At 42.1% G+C, this 15302-nt stretch overlaps 1 protein-coding gene across 1 annotated transcript in view; it reads right to left on the bottom strand.

Annotated features, from left to right (window-relative positions):
• Positions 1–725: 725 nt before the first annotated feature.
• The window catches only part of Bloc1s5 (biogenesis of lysosomal organelles complex 1 subunit 5), a 36745-nt gene continuing 22168 nt past the window's right edge, over positions 726–15302 (bottom strand). The window contains exons 4-5 of the mRNA XM_041632587.1: positions 10641–10699; positions 726–2177 (exon numbers count right to left, since the gene is read on the bottom strand). Coding sequence (XP_041488521.1) covers positions 1998–2177; positions 10641–10699 — 239 coding nt within the window. The 3' untranslated portion in view covers positions 726–1997. The remainder of the gene's footprint in view (positions 2178–10640; positions 10700–15302) is intronic.

The raw sequence follows: 15302 nt of genomic DNA, 5'->3' as shown, positions 1-15302 counted from the left end.
ATAATAAAAACAGAATTTAAAATCTATCAGTTAGGAACAAAAAAGAAAATGTCACATGTCAAGGCGAAATTAATTACAACCAAAACTTACACTCAAATCAACATTTCCTAACAGTTTAAAATTATAACGCATTATTTCGTTTGATTGTTAGAATCCTGTGAGCCACACATAACCACAGTGTCTCTGTTCAACATAGCACAAATGTAAATTATGCAACTGAATTCTTTAAATAAAAATATGTAACAAAGTTGACTTGGAAAGGAAGAGAAGGAGAAGTGTTCACCACTGAACACGACAACAGGAAGGCAAAGCAACCGACCCTTAACAGTGCTGGAGGAAACTGGGTGCAGGAACAAAAAAGCTTAGACACCATCCTGGTCTGCTCTCCTTACAAAGGTGTGTGCTGTACACAAATTGAGGAGATAAAGTACTTATTAGTTTGTGATGCACACAAAGCACCAGAAACCTTTGCTGTGTTATGTGTCGAGTGAGCACAGTACACACGCCCACCCGCACACAGAATTCTGATTTGATAGCAGCCATTAATGGTGTGGTGGTCACTAACGACATTCCAAAGAGTGCCTATGATACAAAGGGGGTTTTTACTTGTGGCCCCCTCCCTTCCCTTTTCACGTGTTGGCTATTTTTGGAAATGTTTTTTTCCATCCACCAAAAGAGAATTAAGAAAATTCTAGCATGCTTCTGTGTCAGCAAGTGCTCTTTCAGCCCAGGGACCAGAGGATGATTGATGAGCCTGTCAGGCCTACAGTAGCAGACAGAGAAAGTTGGCAGAAGTTCAGTGTTACTGAAAGAAGTCTCAAATACTTATTTCATCTCTTCTATTAGCTTTAATCACATTTCAGCATGAGCCAAGAATGAAGCTTTCACAGTTGGCCATACATTTACACAGGCAAGCATTGTCAATTTTCTGCAGTGAAAACACTGAGATATCATGAGAGTGAGGTATTTTCTTTCTTACCTTTCTTGACTAAAAAGCAACAGAAAATACTAGAAAGACTCACCTGCACCTCAAATCCACTGGCTATGCATCTCCTTAAATGGCTGCATGCATGTCTGTTTAATTTATAGCAAATGAAACTCAACATGGTTCTTGGATTAGATTAAGGGCAAATGTGTAATGATCACAGTGGTGATGGACAGTGGTGTTCCATGGGACACACCTGCTAGAGGACGGACATTAATACGCAGGGGATTCACCTCTCACACAGATCATCTGCTGTGTGGATGGACATTTCTGGTTTGCCCAGAGCCAGTCTTACATGGTTCCGGAGGGACTCCATGTGGACTCTGCTGACTACCCACTGAGCAGCTGAAGCATGCACAGATGCTGTTCCTTAAAGAGCCCACACAAAGCAAAATGGACACAAAAGGAGAGAGGGGGTACTATGGGCAGGATGATGATCCTTGGAGAGGCTAAATGTCAAAATACATTTTGGTAGGATTTTTCTCCTAAGCATAATTTAGAAGATGAAAATATTAAATGCTACAAGGCATGTGTCATGTCACCCAGTAAAACACACAGTATTGTGTTGTTCTGCAAAATCTGGTGTCTCCAAGAAAGCCCACCATGGCATCTCTGTCACAAGAGGAGCTGTTCTGACCCTTCCCCAAGGATGCTGTGACAGGCAGCTATCATACCTGCCATTTAATCCACAATAATAAACCCTTTACCCTTGGTGACAATGAAGTGGACTCTTGGAGAACTGTGCACACAGCAATCTGAGCTCATCACCGAAAAGACCAAAATCTGACTCGTAACACATCAGTCCCGTTTTCACTTTTCTTCAGATGATCACATTCAGACACGCAAGCACTCTTCTTCCAGTGGACATTTATCTGGCTCCAGAAGTTTCTCTCTTCAGACCTAGGAGTGCCACTGCGTGTTTTCTTAAGCTTGCAGAAGAGGCTCTGTGGTTGGTAGAAGATTTGGGGGAAGCCAGTGCCTTCTCATTCATCTGTCCCTGTAGATCAGATTCTTAAAAGGTAGAAAACTTTGCTAGGTCCTTCTCCATTGCGGCATACTGCTCCCTGAGCCTTTCCATGGCTCTTCTGTGCTCATCGTCCACTTCAGCTCGGCGCTGTGGCTGTTCTTTCAGGAACTCCTCCCACTGGAGTAGACGCTGCTTCTCACTAGCTGTCAAGTGGTCATGAATCACCTGAGAAAAGAGAGCATGGAAGCCACATAGCATCTTTTGCACACATGCAGATGACACAACAGAATGCTGTCACCTGACAGTTATTGTAGCAACCAGCAGACAGTCACAGTGCTAAAAGTGCATGACGGTTTCAGTACGCAGTAAGAACATGATGCATGAGCTCTGTAATCCCAGCACTTGGGAGGCTAAGGCTGGAGGGTCACTTTGAGTTCAAGACCAGTCTGGGGTACAGAGTGACCTTGCCTTATAAGTAAATGAATGAATGAACGAATGAATAAATAAATGTATGATATTAGAAATATTTGAAACTTTCCTTACTATAAGTGAACATGGGCACTCACATTTCTAGAATTTCTAAAATGCTCAGTGTCTTTATGGTGCCAGGGATCTGAACCCAGAGCCTAGAGATCCCTGGGCTGGTGCTCCACCACCAGCTGTCTCCGGGGCTTCTAGCATCATTAAATGACAAAAATTCAAGTCATCTTCACCCTTTTATTTCTTTCAAGGTTCTCATTAACTATAGGTAGTTTTTTTTTGTTTGTTTGTTTTGTTTTGGTTTTTGGTTTCTTGAGACAGGGTTTCTTTGTGTAACATCTCTGGTTGTCCCAGAGCTCACTTTGTAAACCAGGCTGGCCTCAAACTCAGAGACTCACCTATCTGTCTCCAAGTACTGGGATTAAAGGTGTGCGCCACCATGCCTGGCAACTACATATAGTTTTAATCAAGTCTAAAAAAATACATATTGAAATATCACTGCAAGAAGTTAAATTTTCTGACTTACATTTTCTGATACATTAAAAAGAATCACATGTTAGCAGTCACTGTAGGAGATTCCAAGACATCTCAAGGTTCAGTCTAGTTTTAAAGTGATCACCACCTCATGTCAAATATCTAAGTTGTTTTCAGGATGGTGTTCATTTCTGTACCTACAAAGGTTTGCTTTCTTTTGAGTATCATAAAATACAGATATAATATTGTAAAAAGAAAAAAAAAGGGATTTGGACTCCGTCTAAGTTCTATGAAACAAACCACCAGAACCTATACAGAATACGAAGTCCTTCTAGATTCCTGCATATCAATTTCAAAGGGCCCAAGAGATTCCCCAAATAATACAGGCTACTGCTGTTATCCATAGTTGCTTCCTAGAGCTTGAAGGTAAATCTGAATTGCTGAAGATGCTACATATATCAGATAGGACTTGGGAGACTTGAGTCTCCCTGAGGTACTATGTAAGCTGTCAAAAGAGGAAAGCACCTGATGCCTATGGATCACATCAATGATTAACGTGGCAGACAGCCTTAAGGTGCAATAGCGGCACTCACATCTTGACTGTAACCAACAGCAGTCTAACTTATCCTTATACCCTCAGGCAAGTGCAGCTCTTACTCCTGACCAAAGAAGCTCTCTTTGTAGCAGATGAGAACTATTACAGAATACCACTGGTCAAAATGCAGAGAACAACTGACCACAGGGTACCCAATCCCAATTAATACATCTACAGTACTACCTCTACCCTAAGACTCAGAGAACATCTTAGAAAAGGAGGTGGGAACATTATTAAGAGCGAGAGGACCAGAAAGTCTGCTGTGGAACTATATCTCCTAGAAACAAGGAAACTACACACATGAAATCTCAATAATATGGCTATCTAAACAAGACCCAAACAAGATAATACCAGTTGACATGCTAACATGGAAGGGGAAAAAACTCATGATGCCTCGGCCCCAGACAAAGAACTATAGGCAACTAACAAAAGCTGAGAGTAGGAGAATTAGACTTTCCAAGGATGAGCTCCCTAATTGGTTGTTCAATACCAAGCAGTCAACCCTGAAACTATTAATACTAAATAAATCCAGCAGGTTGCATTTATTTATTTACATATATATATCAGAAAAAGAAGCCATGAATTTAAGAGGGAATGAGGGGGTGCCTAGGAAGGATTGGAGGTAGGAAAAAGAAAGGAGAAAATGATGTAATTATATTTTACTTTAAAATTTTAAAAATTGAAAAAAAGGGGTCAGAGAACAGACTTTGACCTTGAATGACAGCACCATTACTAGGAGAATGGTGACTGTTTCTGACAGTTTATACGTTCTGGGGCCTCTACAAAGGTCAGTACATTCTCAGTGCCTATGAAATGTACCCCAGAACTAGTCGCTTGGCAAAACTTACCCACTTCTAAAATTGCCTCTTGTAAACCATACTATCTCATTTTCAGACAAATGAAGGAAGGCTTAAGGAAAGACCCTTGTCCCTCCACTGTCCCTTATCTAATAGCTGGGCTGCTGAGTCACAGTCACAGAGACCCATGCCTTTCCTACCAAGGGCTGCATACCAGGTCTTGGGAAAGGTGGTTTTACAGAAGCTGCTAACCTCTGTAAAAAAAACTTTGGCTATAGGTTTTCTGCCAAGTTGTCCAATGTTGTCAAGAACCTGAAGTCTTTAAGTGGGAATTAAATGAGTCTGAGGATGTGGTTTTAGTTCCATGTTCCCCTAAAAATACGCTGCACAGAGCACTAGGATACGAACAGGCAGTGGAGAGTGGAAAGGGAGGGCCACACGAGGGTGCTACTCCAAGTGATTTGAGAAATAATTTAAACAACCATTTTAATACATTATTGTTTTAAGCTGTTAATCTTACAGGTTGGAATTTTCTAAAAACTGAACAAAATAGGAGGAGTTTATGACATTAGCTTGAAGAAATTTTGTAAAATGAAAACAAAACTACAAAAACCGTGACAGTCTAAAGGGAAAACATAAACACACTTTATGAAAATGGCACTTTGTTCAACTTGATCTACTTATTTGTTTGTTTGTTTATTTATTGTGTGCCCCCTTGTCAGTCCGAATTCTTCTTTATAATAAATACAAGGAACAGTAACACACATGCTCAGATGTTAGTCTTCTCCTTTCTTTGTAACTGAAAAGCAATCACTGGCTTAGCTGGCCTTTTGATGTGTTCCATAAGGAAGCTGCCTGGGCATGCCCTCGGATGACAACATCCGAGTCAGTGCAGCTCAACAGAGAGAAATACAGACCTGGGAGGAGGCACAACAGCCTCATTTCAAATTCAGGATCTCCCACCACCAACAACAAGACACTGCGCAAGGTAAAAGTTTCTTTGGCCTAAAGAACTGAAGAAAATTATATTTTGTGTTCATAAATAAAGTTTATGAATACTGGAGGCAATGCCTGCCAAGTTCCTAGCTTAGTGCCTGAGGAACTTAATAAAAGGTAAATATTATTATATAAGTCACAGTAAGCTTCTAAAAAGCATACCACATCACTGTTTACCCCCCAGCCAGCTAAAAGTGTATTTCTTAATTTTAATACCATAGTTTTCCATTTTAAGCAATAGGGTTTTGTAATTCAGACAACACAGGTGTCTTGGGCAAAACCACAGTCCTCCCACCTTTGTGTTCAATTCATTGCACCTGACGTAGTAACTGTTAACCAGATGGCTGTAGAAAAGATTCTTAAGAAGGCCAGCATCAAAGATCAAAGATCAGCACTTCTAGTCCTAAAGAAAAGAGGGTGTGTGCATGTGCAGTCAGTGGAACTGGAGGTAGAGGAGGTTGTGAGCGGCACTGTGTCATGATGGGAACTGAACTCTGCTCCTCTGTAAGAGCAATATGTGTTCTGTCTTTGATTTATTATTTATTTATATTTATATGTATGTGTGTGTCTGAGTAGATGTTACATGTCGGGGGGTCCCCTGGAGATAGAAAGAGGTGCTGGATTCCTGGAGCTGAAGTGACAAGCAGGTCCGAGCTGCCTGAAGTGAGTGCTGGGACTTAAACTTGGGTCCTCTGGAGGTGGGGGGCTCCTAACACTGAGCACCCTCCCCAGTCCAAAAGCGGTATGCCTCTTCAATCCTGAACCACTTCCCCAGACCAAGGACCTCTTCTGTAGTGCAGAATACTGTGACTAAAGACGTAAACATACCCAACTAGCATTCTGCTGTCCGTCAAATCATTCCTTGAACTCAAGGCCCAGGTGACCATTAGATTGAAAACTGACAGTTCCCAACCCAAATGAAGATCTTCTGTGGCTTTCCTCCAAGGAGTTCCTGAAGTCATTCCACTTAGCCCTTGCCTAATCTCCTGCTTTAAATACGTTAGCTATATGCTCAGGTGCTGACAATGTTGTAAGTGCACACTTGCAAGCTAGAGAACAAAAACCTCTAAGGTCTAGCTAAAAATACCGCCACTTTCAGAAGACACTGGGCATAAGCATCCAACATTTCATACATTCCAACCGGACACTGGTGTCTGAGACAGCACCAGAAGAGGGAGGGGTAGGAGGAAACACTATAGCACAGGGGCAGAGAGGAGTGAACAATCTAGCACAAGACCCCAGGGAATCTGGAATAGAACATTTACCCTCCATCTTCTGCTACGGTAAATAGTACAGTCACCTAAACTTTTGCATTTTAAATAATACTCAATTTTATAGAAGATAGACCTAAAACATGAAATACTTCAAAAAAGACAAGAACATGGAATATAGTTTTTTAAAGGCAACCAAAGTCATAAAATACTGTACTTAAAGATAAAAACTTAAGATTTGTGGTAATTATAGCTAAACATTAATATTAGGTTTGCATCTCAAAAAAGAGATATAGAATTGCCATGTAATTCAGAATTGCACTTTGGGATATTTGCCTTAAAGAGTTAAAGGAAAGGGTATGAATAATATTGTAAACCCAAGTCAACGGCAGTATTATTTAGGGCAGCCAAGGGTTTACCCAGGTGTTCACAGAAAGGTACACATTCTTCAAGTGAAAGGTACACATTCTTCAAGTGTAGTGTGAGTGTGTGTACGTGTATGCACACAAATGTAGTGTGTGGATATACACATATAGTTATATATATGCATAATTGCATAGCCATCCATCCTTTAAAAGGACAAAATTTTGGTGGCATACTATTATGTGAACAAGCCTTGAAAACCACCTCTGAAGAAATAAGCCATCTTGAGCTAGGGATATAGTTCAGTTGGTAGAGTGCTTGCCTGGCATGCATAAGATCATGGGTTTAATCTCCAGCACCACCAAAACCCAAACCAAAAAACAAAAACAAACAAAAAACCAAACAAACCAGGACTGGAGACAGGTACCTGTAATTCTAACACTCAGGGGGTAGAAGCAGAAGGTAAGAAGTTCAAGGTCATCCTCTGCTACACAGCAAGTTTGAGACCACACTCAACTATATAGTGAGTTCAAGGACCACCTGAGCACACTTTTATTATGATATAATTCATAAAGACAGAAAGTAGAATGCTGGATGCCAGGCATGGAGTAGACGATGAATTAGTGTTAACAAGTACTGAGTTTCATGGCTCGGAAAATTAGTCAGTGGGCTACAACTGTGCAGCCAAAGTGAATAGCTATAATGATATCATCTTTATCTACTTGGAAGTAAGAATAATAATAAATTGGCTTATGGCAGTACCACATTAGAGACATTTAAGTAGAAAATGATCCTGATACTAATTTATATCTAAAACCAAGTCTATGAATAAAGCCTGGTCACACAGGAGAAACATTTTTGCATGTATTAGTTTAAGTCAGTAGTTCTTTTCATCTTTAAAAGTTGTTTGGCATGGGGACACAGGATGAGAGAGAGATGCTATGGCAATTAGAGGGCAGAGGCCAATGCTAAGGAAAGCGCCATGGAGACTCCATCATGCTTGTGGTCTACAGTGCCAGCAGCACCAAGGCTGAGGAACTCTACTAAGGGAAAATTCTTAACAGGTCAACTGAGGTTGGGAAGGCCTTTTGGAAGCCAACATGGCAGCTAAGACCTATCTATAATCCTAGCACTCAGAGGCCAGCCTGAGGGGTTCTGGGTATCAGGAAGGTTTGGAATATCTGTCAATAATACACATGATGTTGCATTTACACAAGCTTTACATTGGAACAGGGGAAATGACTTCAGAAAGAAGTATCACTATAAAAACTATTAAAACTATTTTACATGGAGCAATATGTACTCATCTTACTTTGTATTTTCTAATTCTATCAAGAACAATGGTTATTTTCAAATTTAATCAAGAACGAGGCTTCATGTAATGTCACTGTTCTCCTGACAATATCATAAAGGAAGCTAGCTAAAGTTAGTAAATGTCTGTGGTCGAGATGAAACAGAAGCTCACCGGGGTGGCTAGCCAGGGCTGCCAAAGTGGATGTGTGTACACGGACCCAGTTTACGCTCTGACAGCTGTTCCTGGCCACCTCACCTCTCCACAGCCTGTTGGTGAGAGCAAGTGGAATTCATGAGCCAACTGTATTTAGTTCACTATTCTGTCAGTCCCCGGAATACAACTCTGTATTAGGGTAGTTCTTAAGACATGCTAGACAACTGCAGAATGTGCATATATTGTTCTTTTGAATGTACTTTTAGATATCAATTGTGGGAAATGTGATTTGGACAAATGACGCTTATCAATTTACTTCCCACAGAATTCCACAAATTGTCTTAACATAAAAGAATTACTGATTAATGCTAACAGCCTATTTTATTCCATTACTACTCCCATCTTTCTTTGTTTTGAGAGCCTTTCAAATATGTAAAACGTAGCCAACAGGATAACCCAAGGCAACAACTAACATCAGGCAGGAAAGTGCAAAAGGAGGTCATTTTTCATCTGTACACACTTGCTGTCCAAGGAGCTAAGCTTCACCTTTGTGTATGTGCACACACACACACATCTACTAAAACCTCGGCCACGTCAAACTTTCAGGAGGAAGTGAGGTGGCAGTAAAAATGAAACAAGTAACTTTAAGGACCTGCAGCCATACACTTCCAATGCTCTGATTATTAAGTAAGTATAATACTGAAAAAAATGAGGACTTAGATTAAAATCCCAGTAAGAATGTTAGGAATTTTCACTTGCTGCTAGTCTGTGAAAATACACCTCTTTCATAACTTCAAGAGTGCTAATTTATTAAACTATCTGAGGGGAATAATCAGAGTAGCTCCTTATAAATGCAAGGCCCACTGACTCTATACTAATTCTTAGTGAAACAGCATTTCAGTATATTCAAAAATATTCATTTTTAAAGCCAGGCACAGTGCAGAAGTCTAAACCACAGAACGTGGGAACTATAGGCAGGAAAATCAGGAGTTTAAGGCTATCCTTTGCTACACAGCAAGCATAAGACCAGCTTGGGCAATATATATTAGATTCTGTCTCAAAATAAACAAAATGTGCAGCCTGAATTCTACCAGATATTTTGTTTCTCAAAAACAAAAATGCCCCTGTGCCCCAGTAACAAAATGTGCAACACAGGACTCAGGACCCTCCACTCCCCAGAGCTGTCACCTGGACGTCCACCTTGGCCGGACACTAGTTTCTCCCATCTCTTGTCTTTCCTTATGTCATCTTCCCTACCCTCTAACAGCCGTCCTCTACCCACCAGCAACTAGATTCTTACTTGCCAGTCGGGTTGGGCGTGGACGGCCAGGACTTCCTAAGCATTCCTTTGGCTAAGGTCACACAAGTCTCCAGTAACTTGACTATAGCACAGGCTTTGGCCTACTTTCTATTAGTATTTGTGGCTTATGACTCCTGGATTTTAGATCCCTGAGTCTAGAAATTGCCTTAATCATAACAAATAATTGTTTATCCCCTGGTAGCAGCTGGTAAAGAACAGGATTAAACCGTCTCTACCGTCCACCCTGGCATATCCACTCCAGTCCCTGCCTCCACTTCACTCAACACTATGCTGGCATTTACCTGATGAGCCCAAGATCAACGAGACCCTTTCTCCAAAAGTTGGGCACAGGGAATTGAGGAAGATACCAGATGTCAACCTCTGGCCTCCAGAAGCACAAATGCCCAGAGAAGTACCTGCATACCCTTCAACATACACAAATAAACATTTAGCCGGGCGGTGGTGGCGCACGCCTTTAATCCCAGCACTTGGGAGGCAGAGGCAGGCGGATCTCTGTGAGTTCGAGACCAGCCTGGTCTACAAGAGCTAGTTACAGGACAGGCTCCAAAACCACAGAGAAACCCTGTCTCGAAAAACAAAACAAACAAACAAAAAAACCCAAATAAACATTTAAAAAGAAGATGAAGATGGTACCACCATGTTTCCAACACATCTTAGTGTTTTAGCCATCTTTAAATCTTTCCCCCTGTATATTTGTTAGTGTATGAGTTGTTTTATGTGGACAGATATTTGTGCATCATGTGAATGCAGTGCCCGAGAAGGCCAGAAGAGGGCACTGGGCCCCCTGGGACCAGAGTTACATATAATTGTGAGCAAGTCTGGTGGAAGAGCAGCCAGTGCTGAGCCATCTCTCCAGCCCCATCCTTAAGTTGTTTTTTTAAAATGTCAGCATATCAGAAATGTCAGAAAATGAACTTAGAGAACTCTTGGACTAAAAATAAATGCTAATAAAATAACAGATGTCAAGAATTATATGCCTCTTTGCTCAAGTTACCTATTTTTACCTTTTCTCGTTCCTGTTCTCTCTGTTGGAGTCTGCAGATGGAGTCGTTGGCTGCTTGCACTGAAATAAAACAGAAAGTGGGGTTTCAATGGCAATTTAAGCCTTTACAGACTGAGTCCCTCCGCTCCTCCTTTTTTCTGATTTATGGGGCTGTTCTCTCACAGGCAAGGCTTGACAACTACACATCCTCCAGAGCTTTCTGCTCCCTCTTCTCGCCTTTCCTGTCTTGTAGCTCACCCCAGATGCTGCTACAACATCCACCTCTCCTCAGCTTGAAAATACATAAGATCATTTCCATTCATTAAGAACCAAAATTCTAATAAACAGTGAGCACCCGTAAATTCAAAATGCTCTCAAATCTAAAATTTTCAGAGTGCTGTTGTGATGGCACAAGTGGAAACCACACCTCATGCGGTGGATCTCAGGAAAGACTCTGGTCATACAATATTACAAAGCCACTCCCAGACTGAGGAATCCCCGAGTTCCTCAAATCCTTAGGCAGTTGTGACTGTGTGTCTTTTTGCTTGTCCACTGATTCCACACACACTGCAGAGCCTGCTAACATGCAGGCTCTGCTCTTGCTGTGCACCCCGCCCCCAGCTCCTCATCTTACAAATCCTGCCTTTGCAACCAAACATTTGTTCTGGCCACACCAACCTCTTCACTCTTCTTCAACACGCCAAGCATACTCCCACCACAGGGCTTCTGCACTGCTACTGTCCTGGAACATTTTTCTGTTAAGTTGGGAGCTTAGGCCCCAGCCCCTTGCATCTATCCTAGCCTCCTGACCCTGAGAGTTATTAGCACTCTGGACTCCAAATCCCAGCAGGCCAGGTCCTAACCCCTCCGGGGGCGGGGGGAGGGGAGGTCAGGACCACTCCTAAGAGTATTTAAGTGAACTCCCAAAACACATGGTCTCTTTTTCTTCCTACCAGAGGTTGCCTTCGCGGTCCCTGGAGGCCACCAGAGAGCGCAGAAACTCCCATTAAACCTGGATATTTCTTAATTTGGCTTATTTTGATTTGGCTTGATTGAGAATTTGCGTCGGCAGAGAGCTCGTGTTAGGAAAATATTCTTAACATTTTCCTCTCAATTTTCCTGCAAGTCTCTGTCTGGTGTCATTACTCATTTTACAAATGAGGATGGATATGTTCATTCATCAGAAAGCACAGTAAACATGCCTGATATTACATTTTATTAATAAGAATCATATAACAGGGCTGGGAAGATGGCTGCACAAATGTGAAGACCTAAGTTTGGTCTAAGTACTGGGCTCCTATGTCTCTAAGCCCAGTACCGAGGGCAGAGACAGTCGAGCCAAAATGCCAAGACCCAGGTTTAATGAGAGACCTGTAGGACAGTCTGGTCTACAGAGTGAGTTCCAGAGCCTTAGCCACAGGAAAGGCCCTGGCTCCAAAGGACAAACAAGAACAAAAGAGCAGCTCTTCGCACAGCAGCATCAAGGGATGGCAGGCTGAGCACCTTACTCTCTGTGCTGCCCTCCCTTTCCAATCATCAAAGTGTTTTTAGTTGTGAAACACCTTCAGCAGAAGCACAGCCCTACAGGGTCGCCTTCTTACAACTGCTGAAGCTGGAAGCCATCTATCTAATTGTCTGCCTTCTTTCCCCTGCCCAGGCCTGATCAGATCAGGACATAAGCCCACACCAGGGCAGGGGCTGTGATTTCTTTCAGAAATCTGTGAACCTCCACCTCCCCTCATGTTCAAAAACTGCATCACTGGTGACTAGTAACAAGCTTTGCTAGATCACAGGCAACATCTTAGGACTGAGGATTAGCTTCCCAGTTTTTTTTTTTCTTAACAAAAATATGAAAACAGAATGAGAGGCGCTGATTAGATCCGCCTTCTTTCTGTGGCAGTGAGTATGATATCATCGTTCCTAAGTATGGTACTATCATTTCCTGTTTGTCTTTCTTCCTTCCTGGCTCTATGAACAGAACTTAAAAATCTGATTTTCTGTATTCTTTGTATTTCTGGAATACTCTGACTGCAATTTAAAAGAAAAGTTGTGAACCATGCCACTTTTGCTGTCCCCTGTCACAGCCCCTCCCCCAGACTATACTTACATCATTCTCCCCTCCCCTTTCCTCCCTCCAAACCTCCCACACACACCCTTTGTTCTCTTCCAAATCCATAGCCTCTTTGTCCATTGTTATTACAGGCATCTATCTATAGCTATATAGATAGATACATACATATTCTTAAATATAATCTACACAATCTGTATATGTATAATGTTAGTTATATGTATGCTTTCAGGGCTGACCATTTAGTATTGGATAATCAACTGGTATGCTCTTCTCTGGAAACGTTGTTTCTCCCACTCTCAGTGTTCCTTAGCTGCCTTTGTTCGTTGTGTACAGTTGAAGCCTTGTGGGCTGTTCCCCACCCACTTTGGCATGTCTACTGGTGTTGTCCATGTTCAGTTCATGTATAGGCAGTCATGCTGATGAGATATTACTGGTGCAGCTTCTACCATTATACTAGAAGACATAGTCTCATAGCAAACTCCCTGATCCCCTGGCTCTTACAGTCTTTCTGCCCCTTCTTCTTCAATGTTTCCTGACCTTTCGGTTTGAAAGACCCTACAGACCCCCTCCTCAAAACCCGCAGCTAGCATGCTCCCGGGGGAACGTTCTGTTTGCTTTAAAAAAAAAAAAACTCTTTGGATCAGCAGTCAGCCTGCTCCCGTAAGAACATCCCATGTGCCTGACAGAGCAGGAGATAGAGATAGGAAGACTGCAAGGCAAGATGTCAATAAGATAGGATATCAACAAAGCATGTTAGCTATAAGATAGGAACAGGATGACTGTTGCCATGCATCCATGCTGAGAGAGGAAACCATTCATGCCCCCGCCTCATTCCGATAACCACGCTTTTGCTTCTGTAAGCTTGCTTTTTGCTGACACCCTTGCTGAGAGAGGAAACCATTCATGCCCCCGCCTCATTCTGGTCAACCGATAATCACACTTTTGCTTCTGTAAACTTGCTTTTTGCTCTTCCCTATAAAAAGACCTCCCCCAAGTCTGCAGGCGCACAAGTCCTCCGAAAGACTTGCTGCCCGCAGGTACCTGTGTTTACTCAATAAACCTCTTGCTAATTGAATCATGTGGCCTGGTCTCGGAGTGTCCTGGTTCTGGGGTCTTCATCAGAGAGGAAAGGTCCTCTCTGAGGGTCTTTCAGGTTCAGAAATGTTATGTAGATGTATCCAATGGGACTAGGCTCTACAGATCTGCAATTTGATTGGCTGTGATTTTCTGTGGTTGTCTCTTATCTTTATTGTAAGAAGTTTCCTTGATGAGGCAGTGAAGACTACATTTACCTGTGGATTGCCACAGACTTTAAAAACTTCCTTCAGATGCATGACAAGCCTACAACTCTGATCCTCTATAAAACTGTCTCCATATTTGGGAAGAACATTCAGGCTCAGCACTTGATTCCCTGTGAAGTTATTCACATTCCAGCCACTTAGAGACAAAACAGAAAAGGCCTTTGTTTTTTTAAATTTCATTTTGTACATATGCGCAGGCATGTGAGCCCGACAGGCCAAAGGACAACTTTGTAGCTACTTCTCTCAGACTACTATGTGGGTTCCAGGGATTGAATCCAGGTTGTCAGCAAGTGTCTTTCCCCACTGAGCCATCTCAAGCTCAGAAAAGGCTTTTCTAAACTTATGCAATCTGTCTTTCTAAATCTAAATAAAATAATTGCCTGACTACTCTAAACATCCCCTTCCTTCATGGTCAGTAAGAACATGAGAAGGCCCATTTTGTAGAGGCTTCTTCTCATTTCATATCAGATTCTAGCTACACCCTCAGTAGGAAGCACTCTCTTGAGCTAGCTGTGCCAGGAAGCTGTATTGACTTGTGAAAAATAACAGTAACTTACTAAGTGGCCCCACCTGAGATAGGGTCTCAAGTTGCCAAGGTCACCCTCATTCTCACTATATAGCCAGGGATGACCTTGAATTCCTGATGCTCTTCCCTTAGCCTGCCTCCTGCTGCTGTGCTACAGGGCTGGAACACTTGCTACACAAGGTAAATGCGTTCAATTTACAAAAGGTTACTGAAGGAGATTAATACCCTTACGGAATTACTCTGCTGCACTTAGCTAGCAATGTCTTAATCTGTCTCATATAAAAGGGAAACAAATTTTATCATTATGGCTATGTTGTGAGCTTCAACACCATACAGCAGCAATATCTCAGACTAGCATTAGAACAGATGATAGCTGTGCTCTCTGCCATTGATTTCAAATGGGTAATTAGAGATCAGCAAGAAGGTGCTAAACACTGATTGGGTGACATACAATGGAGGAAGTCCTGAGCACATGGATTTCTGTTTTAGTAGGGAGGATGGGGCAATACACAGATAAGTATTTAGCATGTCAGGCGGTAGCAGATTTATAGATTAAAATGCAAGGCAGAGAGTGTAGCAATGCTAAAAGGAAGGGTATGGGAAATGTTAAGAAGGCCAAGAAAGTTCTTACAGTTGATGTCTGAGCAGAGACTTGCAGGAAACCTGAGGGAATGTTCTAGGGGAAGCAGCAAGTGCAAGACCCTGTGGTGGGAGTGTGCTTGGCATATTAGAGAGAGTGAGGAGGTCAGTATGGCCAGAACACAGTAAGGGAAAAAGAAAGTGGCA

The sequence above is a fragment of the Microtus oregoni genome, unplaced genomic scaffold (assembly GCF_018167655.1).
Source record: "Microtus oregoni isolate MIOR12 unplaced genomic scaffold, Mior012 000042F_ref0000377, whole genome shotgun sequence".
In the NCBI taxonomy this organism is placed as follows: domain Eukaryota; kingdom Metazoa; phylum Chordata; class Mammalia; order Rodentia; family Cricetidae; genus Microtus; species Microtus oregoni.
Note: the sequence above shows the minus strand (reverse complement) of the source record. Positions and strands in the feature narration are given on the sequence as shown.